We start from the raw sequence: 20,258 nt of genomic DNA, 5'->3' as shown, positions 1-20,258 counted from the left end.
TGACGATTTTTATTGTTACAATTAATCTTTGTGTGTTCCTTGGAAGCAAAATGCAGATGGTTAAATTATGTGTGTTTTGTTTCACACACACATAATACACATCAATACATCATCCTATCTTTAATGTTTACCAATATTAGAGAAGGATAAAATAATATATCATGTAAATTATATGCATGAAACGGAATTCACTTCTAATTGTAATGTATCGCTATGTTTGACTTCTTCAAGATTGCCCTGTCAAGAAGCAAGTTGGAAATATCCAGACTTTTACTCAAGAATTTCCTTATACAGCACAAAAACATTGCAGTAACATTGCAGAATGTTGTAGTTTTGCAGATTGCGCTGTAATATCGCTACAACATTGTAGATATTAGGATTGTAATATAAAATACATATTAATACAAGTTTTACAGATCTTGCAACATTGTTATAGAGATGTTAAAAAACATTTTGACTTTTAGTAATGAACTGTCACATGTGGAAACATACGTAAATTACACGTTATATTATTGTTTCTCATTAACATATGACTTCTGCACTAGATGCGGAAACGTTTGACGTGCAGCAAGTGTTTTTACGTATAGTATGCGGGAGCCATTAGGAATTATAGTGTTCGTTGGAACATTTGTTGTCGCTGCCGAGCGACAAGATTTTTCAAATTTTATAAACGAGGCCTTTGTGATCCAAATTCTTAGACTAGCTCATGCTTTCTACTCGATTAAGATTTAAAGTTCAGCCTAATTGTCGATATAAGTCGCACTATTCGTTACTGAAAACAAAAAAATCACAGTTTAAAATGTGGACATCTTTTATATTGACACGACCTTACAAATACATACTTATGTATTTACATAACATTATGTATAACATATTTGTTATTGTATCAGTGACAGTGAAATTGTAAACTCAGTATTTGAGGATCTTTCGAGATGATAAAACGGTATTCACAATTATGTTAATATATTCTTGATATTAATGGCTCATTGCGAGACTATTAGTCAATTGTATAACTATTAAAATTCAACAGTATTTTAATCAGCAGAAGGGTATAATACATAAAGTAAGTAGTTTAAAAAAAATAATTCGATAGATATTTATCTCTTGTCAAAAAAATATAAATATCGTCATAAAAACTATTTAAAGAATGCCAAAACCAAAAAAACTACTAAAGAATCCCATATGATTTATGTGTAGAAAACGTTTTCGGACAATTTATTAAAATTATTACATTTCTTGCAGCTCTCATTAAAAATTGCAATTGGAAAAACACTTTTATGTTAAATTTGTAAGTTAAAGGCATTTAAAACAGATATCAACATGAGATTTCTAAAATTATTATTAAATCTCACAACACTTGTCAGTTTACATATAATACTGATCACAAACAGCGTTTTTTGTACCAACAAAACAGATAATTTAAAAATTATCCGTTTACCTAATAATACAGTACCATTATTCTATAACATTTCTCTGTTAATAAATCTTGAAGAAGACAACTTTACTTTTCACGGTGAATCCAATATAAAAATTGAGATTCGTTATGCATCGTTAAATAATATAAGCTTGCATTCAAAAGAATTAGAATTAAATGAAATGGCGACAAAGTTAATTAATGTCAACGGTACAGTTTATAAACCAACAGAACATTCCCATGACAATAAAACGGATATCTTGACACTCAATTTCAAAAATGCATTGTCACCCGGCTTTTACACTCTTAACATGAAATTTGCCGGTATTATAAATGAGAATAATATTTCCGAAAGTGGTTTTATGATGTTTCCATATACAAATAAAGGAAAAAATAATACGTAAGTGTAAAACGTTAAAATATTAATAAGTAAAAATATTAATATTGTAAAATATTAAATGTAAAAATATTAATATTGTAAAATATTAAAAATACTCGATAACATGTTGCTAAACATATTTTTTGCAATTATACTTAAAAACATTTTTCAGTATGTAAATGTAATTATTAGGTGTAGTAAAAAGAAATCCATTATTTTTCCCATAGATGGCTTTAGTAATCTGTATCTCGTCTACGCGTGATACAGATTACTAAAGCCATCTATTGGAAAAATAATGGATTTCTTTTTACTACACCTAATATAATGTATATATTAAGTAATAATTAATATTAGAATTTATATATTATATGTATAATGTAATATTTAGTAGCTTTCAAAATAAAATATATTAAGTATCAATTTTTCTTTTAAACAAAATTATTATAATATTATTATATAACAATATTAGTGCTGAGTGTTCTTAAAATTTTTATATCATACAATGTAAGTGAAAATTTGTCATTATTTAAAACATTTTATTAAATTGTAGATTAGTTGCATCGTATTCGGAGCCGAAAGGAGCTAGACAAATGTTTCCGTGTTGGGACGAACCCGCGTTAAAAGCCATCTTTAACATTTCTGTAATGCATCATGTGAAATATCTGGCATTGTCGAATATGCCTCTAGTACAAAGGGAATTTTTTGAAAATGATATGACCTGTACGTACTTCAACATTTCTCCAATAATGTCCACTTACCTTGTAGAGATTATCGTATTCCCCATGATTGATTTTCACCATCTTTCCAACGAGAAAGAAACCATCAATATGTGGTGCAGATCGTCTTTGACATCGCAAATAACATTTATGTTTAATATCACTGAAATGGTCACGCCATTCTTGATCCAATATACCAATAATTCCGAAAAGGTACCGAAAATGGATCACTTCATCATACCAAATTTTCCGGTTGACGGCATGGAACACTGGGGACTCATCACTTACAAGTAATATACATAATTAAAAAAAAATTAATTAAACTATTAAAGTTAGCAAATTATTTTTAGTATTCAAAATTCGATAATTTAGAATGTGTGCGTATTTCACAGATATAAAAAAATGCATATTTTCATGTTTAGATTATCTAAAATGTTTAACAATAAGATAGAAAACAAGACCGTTTATATTAAATAACATAAACAATGAAAAAATGTGTTACTCTCTATACATATTGGTTATTGCAAAGAATTATTGCTAAGGTCTCGGTAGTCTAATGTCTCAGGACGGAATGCAAGAGATCCGGCCGAGGCAATATTTTTCGCAATAAGTTTATTAAGATTAATTTAGGAAATTTGGAGGGATTATTAATATTTTCAGATCAATTGCGTTTAATGCCAACCATATCGGCGTAATTATCATTTCTGAAATTAATTCATTTGTTTGAAAATATATATATTATTAGTTTAACATCTCAATACTCAGATCGTAGTGGCGCTTCGGATTTTAAAAGTAATAAAATGTTTAATATATATATATATATATATATATGTATATATATATATATATATATATATATATATATATATATATATATATTAAACGTTACGAATTCCTTCTTTTTTTCAATTCAATTACGTATATGTATGTATATACAAAATAATGCTAAAGTGCGACCCAATCCCTGAATCTCGGAAACTGCTTTAGAAAAATAAAAGTTTTAGTATATTAAGGGAACAGATGATAAAAACATAAATTTATGAACAATTTCTTCACCTCTAGGTAACTTTATCCAAGAAATATCTCCCAGATTACAACGGAGATATCTCCTGAATAAGATTATCCGCAACTTATCTGAAAGTGATGAAATTGAACATTGGAAGAGCCTATTCAAGGCCAAGTCAATGTGATCAATATTTTCTTATATATAATCCACTATTTTTCGCACAACTCTTGTAACTTACTTTAAGAGCTTTTCAAAACAATCTATATAAAACATCATTATTTATTAAATATTTTATGAATTACATATATAAGATTTAAAAAATGAAATTTAAAAAATTGTCGACATTAGGATAATGAAAGATGTTCAACTGACAGCTAAAACATTTTGAATATTGTTCAGGGAATCACGATCTTGATAATTTCATTTATCAAGGTCAAGGCCATCAGAGGTGATTTCTCTCTTTTTCATATTTATATACATAAGAAAATATTCTTATTGTACTTTAAAATAATTATGTATGTATATAAAAAATTCACATATCTGAATTATTCGCAAATAACATAATTTTTCAAGAATACATTACATTATACATAGATTGCAAAGAACATTTTATAATTTTATATTACGTTCTGTCTTTCAGAGAATCATCAGTTATCTATGATACTGAACAACGTCCAACCAATAGGAAACAAGAATTAGCAGCGTTAGTAACACATGAAATTGCACATCAATGGTTCGGTAATTTGGTCACACCGTCTTGGTGGTCTCACCATTGGTTAAAAGAGGGACTTGCTTCGTTCTTCCATACGTACATCATTGACAAGGTTATTTAATATTATTATATAACATAATGCAAAGTTGCTTATTATTGAAAAAACTTTGAATTATTAGGTATTGGAATTAATTCGTAGCGTTTTACAAGTGATGGGAAGTACTTTCATTAATGTATTTTTTAATGCTCATGTGAAATAAATAACATTCTTTCATTAAAAACGCTACGAATTAATTCCAACACCTAATACATTTTAATGTAAGATTAAAATGTGATAGTATTAAATAAGACGTTTTCATCAAATGTATTAAGATATATAATATAGAATTAAATACAATATATCAGAGTGCTTTAATTTAAAATTATATTTTAATATTGAACAATTTTAAGTAATCTCCAATATATTTAATAGTAATTAACTAGATATGACTCTTTTTAAAGAATTCGAAAAATTAATTAAATGTAGGCGTCATAAAAAATGAAGTTGCGAAGTTTTAAAATTGGAAGTGACAAACAAAATGATTTTTAATTTCTAATTTGGAATTTTTTATATTCAGTCCACATATCATTTTTTTCAGATTTTCGATAATTGGCGGACAATAGATTATTTTGTGGTTGACATATTACACTACAGCTTGGGGATAGATAAAGGCGAATTAGGTCCTATCACATTGGAACCTAATAATATGTTTGAAAGACCGGATTTGTTTTCTTTTATAATTTATCATAAAGGTAAGGTTATATAAATATAATTAAACTATTATCTATTACATAGATTATCTATAGATTTCTTAATGTACACACTACAAAGAAAAATTTATAATAGAAACCTGAAACAAACAAATTCTTCTTTTGCACAATATACAGGATGTTGCAAAATTCACGCCCGCGAAGTTTGTTTTAGCAGAAAGTATCACGTCTTTTACTTCGATGGAGCAAATTTTGAAACATCCTGTATATTGTACAAATGAATTGTTTGTTTCTGTTTTCTATTTTATATTTTTTTATAATTGCATAAATGTATTACATTGTGTATCTATCTTAATTTTATATGTACTTAATTTTATATGTCTGTATCATTAATATTTGATTGCGCTATTGTAGCGTCAATTATATTGCGTATGTTACAAAATATTATCACCGACGAGGTATTTCGAAAGGGTCTTATCATATATTTAGCCACGCAGTATGTAACAAATGTTTATTATATATCACAGTACTAAGTATCATAAATGTAATATCTTTTATATTCATGATGAAAAGTGTACTATTTTATTAGAAAAATAAAATTAGACACACTGGAGATATCGGATTATTATTCAATTATAGACCATACACACTTTACTTTTTAATAATTATAATTTAACTAAATTAATTTTGAGTTAAATATATTCTAAATTTTTACATACATAATCTTTATCAATTAAATTATACATTAATATTCACGTAGATTCTTCAATGATAAATTTAAATTTCCCGATGACCATAATATTAACAATCGTTCTTTGTTTAGTGAATATGGATCAACCACTCCAGATGATTTGTGGGCCGCCATGCAAACTGCTTTAGACGAATCTGATGTCCCACATGAATATTATAGAATAAAAGAAGTAATGGATACATGGATGAATCAAAACAGTTATCCCGTGGTGAACGTGATGAAAAATTACACAACTGGTGAAATAACAATATCTCAAAAATGTGTTTGCGGACAGAAATCTAATAATGAGTGGTGGATACCCATAACATTTGCCACGCAGTCCAATCCGAATTTCTCCAATATTGTGCCCCGATATTGGTTACAACCAAATCAAAATATAACCTTTAAAATTGATCCAAATGATTGGATTATTGTTAATATACAACAAATTGGTAAATATGGCTCAATTAATTAATGGTGCTTGATTTATTTTATTTGTTCTATTGTCAAGTTTTACATCCTTCTGCAAAGTTTTAAATCATTCAACTTTATACTTATTATTTTATCTATAAAAACTTAAAAGAAATTTATATAATTACATTCTCCGAAACTTTAGCCAAATATTAATTGAGTGTGTGTGTGTGTATGTGTGTGTGTGTGTGTGTGTGTGTGTGTGTGTGTGTGTATACGTATATAATGAATTTAATAATGCATAATTTATATATATATATATACATATACATATATAAAATGAATGATGCATAGGATACTATCATGTAAATTACGATATCAAGAATTGGGAAAAAATTTCAAATTACTTAAATTCTGAGAACTTCACGAATATACACGTTCTTAATCGTGCTCAAATTATCGATGATCTTTTTGATTTTGTGGATGGAAGAATAAGTGGATTTGTCTTCATTAATCTTATAAAATATCTACAGCGAGAAGTCGATTATGTGGCATGGTATCCATTACTGTTTCAAGTTATACCATCGTTAATGAATGCTATTTTCCTACCAGAGGCCACATATATCAAGGTAGGTAACAGAGTCCTCCCCCCCTTTCTCTCTCCCTCTCTCTCTCTCTTCCTCTCTCTCTCTCTCTCTCTCTCTCTCTCTCTCTCTCTTTCTCTCTCTCTCTCTCATAAAAATATATCTGTAATATTATAGTCGACTCTTTAGTTTTTATTTTACGATTTAGTTCTACGTTTATGTATTCTTTGTAATGTTATCGAAATATTACGTCGTAAATATGATATCGTTGGCATCATATATTTTATATAAAATTCTTTTATTAGTAAATTTATTTAAAAATATAAATATAAATTAATAATACGCCGTAACATTTATAGCACGTAATTTTATGTCATATCTTATCTTTATAGATATAGAGAATATTGTCAGTACTGTATATATAATAATATAATAATCATTTTTTGCGAACACGTAATGCTCGCTATAATTAATAGTATTAATACACATTGATTGCAATGCTTAGTGTATTTTACATGTCTGGTTTATCATAATATATTTTACATATTTTACATATTTTACATATTTTATCATAGTGATATTTAAACCATAGTGAAATCACTATAATAGTATATAGCGGTATAAAATATCAAATAATATATTTAATTATAACTATATCATCATACGTGATGTATTTTTCTGAGAAGTAATTTTGGACAAAAATATGACCTTTTTTTAAAAAAAAAAGCTAAGCCATCCATCAGATATATGGTCAGATGAAATTTTCATCTTAAATTTGTGTCAAGAATCATCCTTCAAAAGCTTTTAAAGAACTTAATGTTCTTTAGAAGAATGTAATGCATTACATGAAGTATCTCATCTAAAGCTACATATTCGTAAAGTATTTTATCTCAAAATAACATTATGAAAGTTTTCCGCAAAATATTTACAGAATGTAAGAGCAATATTCGAATAATTTTTAAATGTTCCATTTATATATATGTATCGTTACATATTCGAAACATATATATCCTGTTTTATATATACCCTTCAAAAATTATAATAATCTCAAAAATTTCAGGCGCTGAGATCCTCAAATTAATCTATTTTCTTAATTTATTTTTGTAATATATATAGAATAAAAGAACATGCATATCATTTTGCACATTTCATGAATGTTTCAACGTTCTATAAAAATTTTTTGTCCTTCCAGTACATTAGGAATACAAATCGAACTTTTCATAAATGCAAATATCATTAATCCAAATCTAAAATCACTTCATTATTATTTCATGATTTTTAGATAACCATAATGACACTCCTTAGCTATCTTCTTCGAAATATAGGATACTTAGAAAATATTGATGATGATGATATTACAAAACAGGTAAGACTAGAAGCCATAAAATGGGCATGTATCATCGATGACAAGTTTTGTAAGAATACGATCGCTTTTAAATTGAACCAACATCTCGCGGATCTCGAACTTTATAGGTAACTTTTATAAAATTTCAATAATCTTATAAATTAAATTTGTGCGCGCGCGCACATTATTCTAATAACGTAATGCACAGAATGAATATGACGTTGTAAGTAAAAATATCCATAAATTGTTAAGTGGTTTACTGATAGAATCATTTTTAATTTGTTTCTTCATCATAAAATACTTAACACGTAAAACAAGTATTATATAGAATGAAAAAGAAGCGCAGATTGGAAATTTAATTTTACAATGTAAAATAGCTCAATAAAGCATAGTACATTAATATATAAAACTTGATAAAATAACAATTATTCATACATGTGAAATATATGTATCTTTTATTGACATAAACAAATATATTTTTTAGAATGTTACCAGGATATAATTTTATGTATTGTATTGGTTTAATGGCAGCCAATAGAACTACTTGGGATAAAATGTTGGAATTATATCAAATGACAAATCCAAAAAAGGAAAAATTTAAAAAAACATTGTTGAAAAATTTGAGTTGCCCTGAAAATTCTGATATTATCATCAACTATTTAAATATTACAACATTTAACACTTCATTATTTCATGAAAAGGAACGTTCTTTTATCATCAAGTCTATTCTTGATAAGCATTTGAACAACACTTTGATCCTTGACTATATTTTAAACAATTTTGAAACTATAAAAGCCAAGTAATACCATTTCTCTTTGTAAATATAATTTTCTCAATCATAAAGATTTATTAATCATGAATATATTACTTTATCTTTATAGATCATTTACTACAACTACGATAATGAAACTTATTCTTCGGAATGTTTTTTACGATAAACAAATCGATAAGGTATGTTTTATGATAAATTTTCATATTTATTGATTTATCGACTATCAAATCAATAAAGCTAAACTAAAAAGTTGTGGCGTATTTGAAATAAAAATCACTTGTTGTGATAAATATAAATTATTTCAACATTATATATTATATAATTAAATTCATAATAACATTATAATAATTAATTATGTTTGCATCTTTAAACTATTTTTGAAGAATGTCACGTATAATCGAATAATACCGTGACGCGCGTTTTAAAATCTAAACTGAATTATGTATAAGAAATTATACATATTATTAAATATCTTCAATTAATTCGTTTCAGATGAAAGTATTCTCGGACACTAATTTTGCTCATGATCCAAAAACTCGGAATGCAATTAAAAAACTGATACAAAAGCGTGAAAATTTTCTTAAAATAAGCCTAGAGATTTTTAAAAAATTCTTCTTTTAGAAGAACATCAACTTTAATGATCGATCAGAAAGAAATATAATACAAAACATACATTTATCTCTCTAAATTTATTATTTCTAAAAATATTATTTTTACTTATTACTGCCATTCGTGAATAATTTTTTACATATTTTCAATTATTTCTAATATTTTTCAATGCTGTAATATTTAATAATTTTTAATAGAAGTTAGATATATATATGTTATAACAAAATCTATATGACACATCAATTTTCTGTATTGAAAAATAATTCGTATGATATTATATAATATGAAACCATCTTTGAAGTCGTTTATATTAGGTGTTGGAATTAATTCGTAGCGTTTTTAATGAAAGAATGTTATTTATTTCACATGAGCATTAAAAAATACATTAATGAAAGTACTTCCCATCACTTGTAAAACGCTACGAATTAATTCCAACACCTAATAAAATATTTTTATAACCATAGTATTCTGATTATTACATTTGATACAGCTCGAGCACATGTAATTAAATAAATAGTCTTTGTTGTTAAAAATATAATACTATTTAAATATAATTTTTTTATAATAATATCGCTTATTCTAACAACGATACTTAAGCTATTTACAGTATTACTATTATTATTACAACGTATACTTGCTCGATTTGGAATATAAGAAATAAGTAATGACGTCACCTTGCAATGATGATGTAATGATGAGTTATCTGTAATAAAAATAGCTTTATATAATTAATAATTATTATTATTAAATAAGTATAAAATATATATCTAAAAAACACATCAAGTCAAGAGAAAGTCAAAATAAGTGTATATCAAAATGATGACGATTTTTTTTTGTTACAATTAATCTTTGTATGTTCCTTGAAAGTAAAATGCAGATTGTTAAATTATGTGTGTGTTTTGTTTCATACACATATAATACACCTCAATACATCATCCTATCTTTAATATCTATCAATATTAGAGAAGAATAAAATAATATATCATGTAAATATATCATATGCATGAAACGGAATTCACTTCTAATTCTGCTCCATTAAGATTTAACGTCCAGTCCAATTATCGATATAAGTCGCACTATACGTTACTGAAAACATAAAATCACAGTTTAAAATGTGGACATCTTTTATATTGACACGACCTTACAAATACATACTTATGTATTTACATAACATTATGTATAACATATTTGTTATTGTATCAGTGACAGTGAAATTGTAAACTCAGTATTTGAGGATCTTTCGAGATGATAAAACGGTATTCACAATTATGTTAATATATTCTTGATATTAATGGCTCATTGCGAGACTATTAGTCAATTGTATAACTATTAAAATTCAACAGTATTTTAATCAGCAGAAGGGTGTAATACATAAAGTAAGTAGTTTAAAAAAAATAATTCGATAGATATTTATCTCTTGTTAAAAAAATATAAATATCGTTATAAAAACTATTTAAAGAATGCCAAAACCAAAAAAACTACTAAAGAATCCCATATGATTTATGTGTAGAAAACGTTTTCGGACAATATGCTAAAATTATTACATTTCTTGCAGCTCTCATTAAAAATTGCAATTGGAAAAACACTTTTATGTTAAATTTGTAAGTTAAAGACATTTAAAACAGATATCAACATGAGATTTCTAAAATTATTATTAAATCTCACAACACTTGTCAGTTTACATATAATACTGATCACAAACAGCGTTTTATGTACCAACAAAACGGATAATTTAAAAATTATCCGTTTACCCAATAATACAGTACCATTATTCTATAACATTTCTCTGTTAATGAATCTTGAAGAAGACAACTTTACTTTTCACGGTGAATCCAATATAGAAATTGAGATTCGTTATGCATCGTTAAATAATATAAGCTTGCATTCAAAAGAATTAGAATTAAATGAAATGGCGACAACGTTAATTAATGTCAACGGTACAGTTTATAAACCAACAGAACATTCCCATGACAATAAAACGGATATCTTGACACTCAATTTCAAAAATGCATTGTCACCCGGCTTTTACACTCTTAACATGAAATTTGCCGGTATTATAAATGAGAATAATATTTCCGAAAGTGGTTTTATGATGTTTCCATATACAAATAAAGGAAAAAATAATACGTAAGTATAAAACGTTAAAATACTAAAAAGTATTATATAAACTTTTGTAAAATATTAAAAATACTCGATAACATGTTGTAAAATATATTTTTTGCAAATATATTTAAAAACATTTTTCAATATGTAAATGTAATTATAATGTATATATTAAGTAATAATTAATATTAGAATATATATATTGTGTGTATAATGTAATATTTAGTAGCTTTAATTAAAAATGAAAAATATTACGTATCAATTTTTCTTTTAAAAAAAATTATTGTAATGGGTTATTTAAAAAGTATCCGCGGTTTTTTCATTCAAAAATTGAACAAAAAACTGCGGATACATTTTAAATGACCTAATATTATCATATAACAATATAAATGCTGAGTGTTCCTAAAATTTTTATATCATCCAATGTAAGTGAAAATTTGTCATTACTTAAAACATTTTATTAAATTGTAGATTGGTTGCATCGTATTCGGAGCCGATAGGAGCTAGACGAATGTTTCCGTGTTGGGACGAACCCGCGTTAAAAGCCATCTTTAATATTTCTGTAATGCATCATGTGAAATATCTGGCATTGTCAAATATGCCTCTAGTACAAAGGGAATTTTTTGAAAATGATATGACCTGTACGTACTTCAACATTTCTCCAATAATGTCCACTTACCTTGTAGAGGTTATCGTATTCCCCATGATTGATTTTCACCATCTTTCCAACGAGAAAGAAACCATCAATGTGTGGTGCAGATCGTCTTTGATATCGCAAATGACATTTATGTTTAATATCACTGAAATGGTTACGCCATTCTTGATCCAATACATCAATAATTCCGGAAAGGTACCGAAAATGGATCACTTCATCATACCAAATTTTCCGGTTAAGGGCATGGAACAATGGGGACTCATCACTTACAAGTAATGTACATAATTAAAAAAAAATTAATGAAACTATTCGCAAATATTATTCTTAGTATTCAAAATTCGATAATTTAGAATGTGTGCGTATTTCACAGATATAAAAAAATACATATTTTCATGTTTAGATTATCTAAAATGTTATATATATATATATATATTGTTTGAGATCGGTAATTCGAAAAAAAAAGAATTCTTTCGGTCGACCTACAGTAATTGTTATTGAACGCACGCACAAGGCGAGCTCGTGATTTCATCTCGAGCCTGACATTAAGCCTCGTCAAAGTCAGGGATTCATTGTTCTTTAGTCTTTTCAAAACAATTCGGTTCACGCAAACAGGCATCGGCAACGGACCATCGAAAGTTCTAGAACAATTCAATTCGCGCACGCGAGCGCCGCGCTCCGACGAATACGTCACGCGCTGTCACCAATCCCGCGTACGGATTTTCTGTCGCGCATGACTGTTACGTTGAACGTCGCTAGAAAAGAATCGAAAGCGCCAATCAATTTTGTACAATCAATGCCACGTGATAATTACGATTGTGGCAAAATTTAATTGGATTTCTTCCAAGAAGAAAGCCCAGACCGAAAGCAATACATGCTTCGATCTCGCCGGTCCTCAGAGCAGATTGCTTAAATAGTTTACACCGCTTATACCGTTTACACCGTTTAGAGTTCTTAGACTTCTTAGAGTTCTTATTTCTAAAAGTTCTTCGAGTTCTCAGAATCATAGTCTCGCTACTATACCGCTTCGTAAAACCGCCGTGCTAACCGCTTAGTGAAAACCGCTATAAAAAGAATCTTTCCGAGAAAATCGCCGAGATTTTCCATCACCGCGATTCCAAATACAATTTTGGAAAAGGTGACCGCATTTGATATTCTGTTAATCTAATATTTAATTAATTATATTTTTTGACTCTGTAACTGATTATATTAAAGAAAATTCTTTTGTTAAATTAAAAGGAAACGAAGTTCTTTTTACTGTCGTGTATCATATCAACCGTGTGCCGTTCTCTCACTTGAACCTTTCCGCGCGGTGCATTCTCGCACATTTTCTGGTCCTTCGAGCCGGATTTGAACTAGCGAGAAACATTGTTAGACAAACGCCGCATCACTCTAAAATTTCACGTCAGCGCTCTCGCTCTGATTCGCTCTTGCACATATATATATATATATATATATATATATATATATATATATATATATTAAACATTACGAATTTCTCCTTTTTTTCAATTTAATTACGTATATGTATATACAAAATAATGCTAAAGTGTGATCCAATCCCCGAATCTCGGTAACGGCTTTAGAAAAATAAAAGTTTTAGTATATTAAGGGAACAGATGATAAAAACATAGATTTATGAACAATTTCTTCACCTCTAGGTAACTTTATCCAAGAAATATCTCCCAGATTACAACGAAGATATCTCCTGAATAAGATTATCCGCAACTTATCTGAAAGTGATGAAATTGAACATTGGAAGAGCCTATTCAAGGCCAAGTCAATGTGATCAATATTTTCTTATATATAATCCACTATTTTTCGCACAACTCTTGTAACTTATAATACTTTAAGAGCTTTTCAAAACAATCTATATAAAACATCATTATTTATTAAATATTTTATGAATTACATATATAAGATTTAAAAAATGTGATTTAAAAAATTGGCGACATTAGGATAATGAAAAGATGTTCAACTTTTAAAACATTTTGAATATTGTTCAGGAGATCACAATTTTGATAATTTTATTTAAAGGTCAAGGCCATCAGAGGTTTCTCTCTTTTTCATACTCATATACATAAGAAAATATTCTTATTGTACATTAAAAAAATTATATATGTATACAAAAAATTTCTCATATCGAATTATTCGCAAATAACGTAATTATTCAAGAATACATTAGATTGCATATTCACAAAGAACATTTTATATTACGTTCTGTCTTTCAGAGAATTATCAGTTATCTACGATGCTAACCAATATCCAACCAATAGGAAAAAAGAAATAGCAGCGATAGTAACACATGAAATTGCACATCAATGGTTTGGTAATTTGGTCACACCGTCTTGGTGGTCTTATCTGTGGTTAAAAGAGGGACTTGCTTCATTCTTCCATACATACATCATTGACAAGGTCATTTAATATTATTATATAATGCAAAGTCCTTATTACTGAAAAAAACTTTGAATTACAATTTAATGTAACATTTAAATGTGATACTAGTATTAAATAAATTTTCATCTGTATTAAGATATATAATATATAGAATTAAATAAAATATAGCATGTGCTTTAATTTAGAATTATATTCTAATATTGAACAATTTTAAGTAATCTCCAATATATTTAATAGTAATTAACTAGATATAACTCTTTTTAAAAAATTTGACACGGAATACTTAATTGAATGTAGGTGTCACAAAGTAAAGTTGCGAAGTTTTAAAATTAGAAATAACGAACACATTGATTTTTTATTTCTAATTAGGAATTTTTTATTTTCACTCACTCCACATATTAATTTTTCTTCAGATTTTCGTTGATTGGCGAACAATGGATTTTTTTGTGGTTGACATATTACACTACTGCTTGAGGATAGATAAAGGCAAATTGAGTCCTATGACATTTGAATTTGATAATAACTTTAAAAGACTAGATTTGCTTTCTTTTATAATTTATTATAAAGGTAAGATTATGTAAATATAATTAAACTATTTTCTATTATAGATAGGTTATCTATAAATTTCTTAATGTACACAATGCAAAGAAATATATAAAATAGAAAACTGAAATAAACAAATTCTTCTTTTGCACAATATACAGGATATTGCAAAATTCACGCCCGCGAAGTTTGTTTTAGCACAAAGTATCACGTCTTTTACTTCGATGGAGCAAATTTTGAAACATCCTGTATATTGTACAAATGAATTGTTTGTTTCAGTTTTCTATTTTATATTTTTTTATAATTGCATAAGTGTATTACATTGCGTATCTATCTTAATTTTATATGTACTTTGTCTGTATCATTAATATTTGATTGCGCTATTGTAGCGTCAACTATATTGCGTATGTTACAAAATACTATCACCGATGAGGTATTTCGAAAGGGTCTTATCATATATTTAGCCACGCAGTATGTAACAAATGTTTATTATTAGGTGTTGGAATTAATTCGTAGCGTTTTTAATGAAAGAATGTTATTTATTTCACATGAGCATTAAAAAATACATTAATGAAAGTACTTCCCATCACTTGTAAAACGTTACGAATTAATTCCAACAGCTAATATATATCACAGTACTAAGTATCATAAATGTAATATCTTTTATATTCATGATGAAAAGTGTACTATTTTATTAGAAACATAAAATTACACACTCTTGAGATATCGGATTACTATTCAATTATAGACCATACACACATTATTTTTTAATAATTATAATTTAACCAAATTAATTTTCAGTTATATTCTAAATTTTTGCATGCATGATATTTATATATTAAATTATACATCAACATTCACGTAGATTCGTCAATGGTAAACTTAAACATTTCCCGATACATGACTATGATGTTAACGATCGTTTTTTCTAGTGAATATGGATCAACTACTCCGGATGATTTATGGAACGCCATGCAAACTGCTTTAGACAAATCTGATATCCCACACGGACATTATAAAATAAAACAAATAATGGATACATGGTCGAATCAAAACAGTTATCCCGTGGTGAACGTGATGAAAAATTACACAACTGGTGAAATAACAATATTTCAAAAATGTGTTTGCGGACAGGAATCTAATAATGAGTGGTGGATACCCATAACATTTGCCACGCAGTCCAATCCGAATTTCTCCGATACTGCACCCCGATATTTGTTACAACCAAATCAAAATATAACCTTTAAAATTGATCCAAATGATTGGATTATTGTTAATATACAACAAATTGGTAAATATGGTTCAATTAATTAATGGTGTTTGATTTATATTATTTGTTCTATTGTCAAGTTTTACATCCTTCTGAAAAGTTTTAAGTCATTCAACTTTATACTTATTATTTTATCTATAAAAACTTAAAAGAAATTTATATAATTACATTCTCCGAAACTTTAGCCAAATATTAATTGAATGACTGTGTGTGTGTGTGTGTGTTTGTTATATTAAGAAAAAATAATTATAAATATCTGAAAATATGTCTCAATAATTTCAAATAAAAGGATCTAATAATTTTTATATACATATGTGTGCGTGTGTGTGTGTGTGTATGTGTGTGTGTGTATTGTACATTAATAAATTCTTTATATACGTTTATATACACACACACACACATATATATATATATGTGTGTGTGTGTGTGTGTGTGTGTGTGTGTATATGTGTATATATAGATGTATATATATGTATATATACGTATATAATGAATTTAATAATGTATAACAATTTATATATATATATACATATATAAAATGAATGGTGCATAGGATACTATCGTGTAAATTATGATATCAAGAATTGGGAAAAAATTTCAAATTATTTAAATTCTGAGAACTTCACGAATATACACGTTATTAATCGTGCTCAAATTATCGATGATCTTTTTGATTTTGTGGATGGAAGAATAAGTGGATTTGTCTTCCTTAATCTTGTAAAATATCTACAGCGAGAAGTCGATTGTGTGGCATGGTATCCATTACTGTTCCAAGTTATACCATCGTTAAAGAATACTATTTTCCTACCAGAGGCCACATATATCAAGGTAGATAATAGAGATAATAGAGAGCTCTCTCTCTTTCTCTCTCTCTCTCTCTCTCAAAAAGATATATCTAAATATTATAGTCGACTCTTTAGTTTTTATTTTACGTTTTAGTTCTACGTTTATGTATTCTTTGTAATGTTAATCGAAATATTACATCGTAAATATGATATTGTTGACATTATATATAATTCTTTTATATAGAATTCTTTTATTAGTATAAATATAAATTAATAATAAGCCGTAACATTTATAGTACATAATTTTATGTCATATTTTATCCTTATAGTAGAAACAGAGAATATTATCAATACGGTATATATAATAATATAATAATCATTTTACATTTCATAATACTCGCTATAATTAATAGTATGAATACATATTGACAGCAATTCTTAGTGTATTTTATATTATCTTGTTTTCAGATTTTATCATTTTATCATACATTTTATCATAGTAGTGATATTTAAATCATAATGAAATCACTATAATAGTATATAACGGTATTAAATATCAAATATATTTAAAGTATAACTATATCATACGTGATGTATTTTTTTGAGAAGTCATTTTGGTCAAAAATTTGGCCTTTTTTATAAAAAAAAAGTTAAGCCATCCGTCAGATGAAGTTTACGTCTTAAATTTGTAAAGTATTATTTTTCAAAAGCTTTTAAAGAACTTAATATATGGACTACCCCGTTTAAAGCTACATATTCGTAAAGTGTTCCCAACATCTTAAAATAACATTCTGAAAGTTTTCTGCAAAATATTTACAGAATGTAAGAGCAACATTCGAATAATTGTTCGAATAATGTTCCATTTATGTATATATCGTTACATATTCGAAACATGTTTCATATATATCCTGCAAAAATTGTAATAATCTCAAAAATTTCATGCGCGGAGATCCTCAAATTAATGTTTACTGAATTTATTTTTGTAATATATATATAATAACGAACGTATGTACATATAATTTTGCACACTTCATGAATATTTCAACATTCTACAAAAATTTTTTGTCCTTTCAGTACATTAGGAATACAAATCGAACTTTTCATAAATGCAAATAATCCAAATGTAAAACCACTACATTATTATTTCATGATTTCTAGGTAACCATAATGACACTCCTTAGCTATCTTTTTCAAAATATAGGATACTTAGAAAATATTGATGATAATGATATTACAAAACAAGTAAGACTAAGAGCCATAAAATGGGCATGTATCATCGATGACAAATTTTTCAAGAATACGATCGATTTTAAATTGAATCAACATCTCGTGGATGAACTTTATAGGTATGAACTTTTATACAATTTCAATTATCTTATAAATTGAATTTGTGCGTGCGCGCGCGCGCGCGCGCGTGTGTGTGTGTGTGTGTGTGTGTGTGTGAGTGCTTGCGCACGCGAGTGTAAGTAGCATATCGATATAGCCAAATCAAACGGTCTCCTTACTGTTTTCTCCAATCAATTCTATGTTATTCTGATAACATAATGCATAGAATGAATATAACGTTGTAAGTAAAAATATTCAATAAATTATTAAGCAGTTTATTGATATCATCATTTTTAATTTGTTTTTTCATTATAAAATGATTAACACGTAAAACAAGTATTATATAGAATGAAAATGTAGCGCATAACGGGAATTTAATTTTACAATGTAAAGTAACTTAATAAAGCATAGTACATTAATATGAAGTTTGATAAAATAAACAATTATTCATACAAATGAATAATTGTTTCTTGTATGTATCTTTTATTGATATAGACAAATATATTTTTTAGAATGTCACCGGAACATAATTTTATGTATTGTATTGATTTGATGGCAGCCAATAGAACTACTTGGGATAAAATATTGGAATTATATCAAAAGACAGATCCAAAAGAGGAAAATTTTAAAACAATGTTGTTGAAAAGTTTGAGTTGCTCCGAAAATTCTGATATTATCATCAACTATTTAAATATTACAACATTTAATACTTTATTATTTCATGAAAAGGAACGTTCTTTTATCATCAAGTCTATTCTTGATAAGCATTTGAACAACACTTTGATCCTTGATTATATTTTAAACAATTTTGAAACTATAAAACCCAAGTAACACCATTTCTCTTTGTAAATAGTTGTAGTTAGCCTCAATCATAAAGGTTTATTAATCATGAATATATTACTTTATCTTTATAGATCACTTACTACAACTGAGATAATAAAACTTATTCTTGGGAATGTTTTTTACGATAAACAAATCGATAAGGTATGTTTTACTAAGTTTACATATTTATTGACTTATCGACTATCAAATCAATAAAGCTAAACTAAAAAGTTGTGGCGTATTTGAAATATAAACCATTTGTTGCGATAAATATAAATTATTTCAACATTATATATTATATAATTAAATTCATAATAACATTATAATAATTAATTATGTTTGCATCTTTAAACTATTTTTGAAGAATGTCACGTATAATCGAATAATACCGTGACGCGCGTTTTAAAATCTAAACTGAATTATGTATAAGAAATTATACATATTATTAAATATCTTCAATTAATCCGTTTCAGATGAAAGTATTCTCGGACGCTAATTTTGCTCATGATCCAAAAACTCGGAATGCAATTAAAAAACTGATACAAGAGCGTGAAAATTTTCTTAAAGAAAGCCTAAACACTTTTAAAAAGAACTTCTTTTAGAAAAACATCAACTTTAATGATCGATCAGAAAGAAATATAATACAAAATATACATTTATTTACCTAAACTTTCTAAAAATATTATTTTACTTATTACTGCCATTCTTGAATAATTTTTTACATATTTTCAATTATTTCTAACATTTTTCAATGCTGTAATACTTAGTAATTTTTAATAGAAGCTATACGATATATATATATATATGTTATAACAAAATTTATATGACACGTCAATTTTCTGTATTGAAAAATAATTCATATAATATTATATAATATGAAACGATCTTTGAAGTCGTTTATAAAATATTTTTATAACCACAGTATTCTGATT

The 20,258-nt window shown here is 26.9% G+C and overlaps 2 protein-coding genes across 2 annotated transcripts; both read left to right on the top strand.

The window, feature by feature from the left end:
- Positions 1-64: 64 nt before the first annotated feature.
- On the top strand, positions 65-9,544 carry LOC105149888 (aminopeptidase N-like). The gene is made up of 11 exons (XM_087409697.1): positions 65-1,814; positions 2,344-2,799; positions 4,156-4,339; positions 4,866-5,019; positions 5,392-5,473; positions 5,801-6,174; positions 6,473-6,747; positions 7,985-8,175; positions 8,532-8,846; positions 8,929-8,998; positions 9,312-9,544. The coding sequence occupies exons 1-11, from the start codon at positions 1,321-1,323 to the stop codon at positions 9,438-9,440; spliced, it is 2,724 nt and encodes a 907-aa protein (XP_087265823.1). The 5' UTR covers positions 65-1,320; the 3' UTR covers positions 9,441-9,544.
- A 1,369-nt stretch (positions 9,545-10,913) lies between these two features.
- On the top strand, positions 10,914-20,022 carry LOC105149886 (aminopeptidase N). Its single transcript, XM_087409527.1, has 11 exons — positions 10,914-11,555; positions 12,003-12,458; positions 14,415-14,598; positions 14,994-15,147; positions 15,513-15,594; positions 16,056-16,414; positions 16,947-17,221; positions 18,337-18,524; positions 19,017-19,331; positions 19,419-19,488; positions 19,800-20,022. Exons 1-11 carry the CDS (start codon positions 11,062-11,064, stop codon positions 19,926-19,928), a joined length of 2,706 nt encoding a protein of 901 aa, XP_087265653.1. The 5' UTR covers positions 10,914-11,061; the 3' UTR covers positions 19,929-20,022.
- Positions 20,023-20,258: the final 236 nt, after the last annotated feature.

This window comes from Acromyrmex echinatior, chromosome 9 (assembly GCF_024713525.1).
Source record: "Acromyrmex echinatior isolate Ae372 chromosome 9, ASM2471352v2, whole genome shotgun sequence".
Taxonomy (NCBI): Eukaryota; Metazoa; Arthropoda; class Insecta; order Hymenoptera; family Formicidae; genus Acromyrmex; species Acromyrmex echinatior.
The sequence above is the reverse complement of the archived record's forward strand: the minus strand, read 5'-3'. Positions and strand labels throughout refer to the sequence as shown.

Bases quoted from the DNA above. Each gene is read 5' to 3' on its own strand.
- LOC105149888 (XM_087409697.1), top strand. From the start codon at position 1,321: ATGAGATTTCTAAAATTATTATTAAATCTCACAACACTTGTCAGTTTA. The intron at 4,340-4,865 runs GTTATTTAATAT...CATTTTTTTCAG, and splicing joins ATACGTACATCATTGACAAG to ATTTTCGATAATTGGCGGAC. The intron at 6,175-6,472 runs TTAATTAATGGT...AATGATGCATAG, and splicing joins AATTGGTAAATATGGCTCAA to GATACTATCATGTAAATTAC.
- LOC105149886 (XM_087409527.1), top strand. From the start codon at position 11,062: ATGAGATTTCTAAAATTATTATTAAATCTCACAACACTTGTCAGTTTA. The intron at 15,148-15,512 runs GTAAGATTATGT...GCGCTATTGTAG, and splicing joins TTTTATAATTTATTATAAAG to CGTCAACTATATTGCGTATG. The intron at 18,525-19,016 runs GTATGAACTTTT...TATATTTTTTAG, and splicing joins CTCGTGGATGAACTTTATAG to AATGTCACCGGAACATAATT.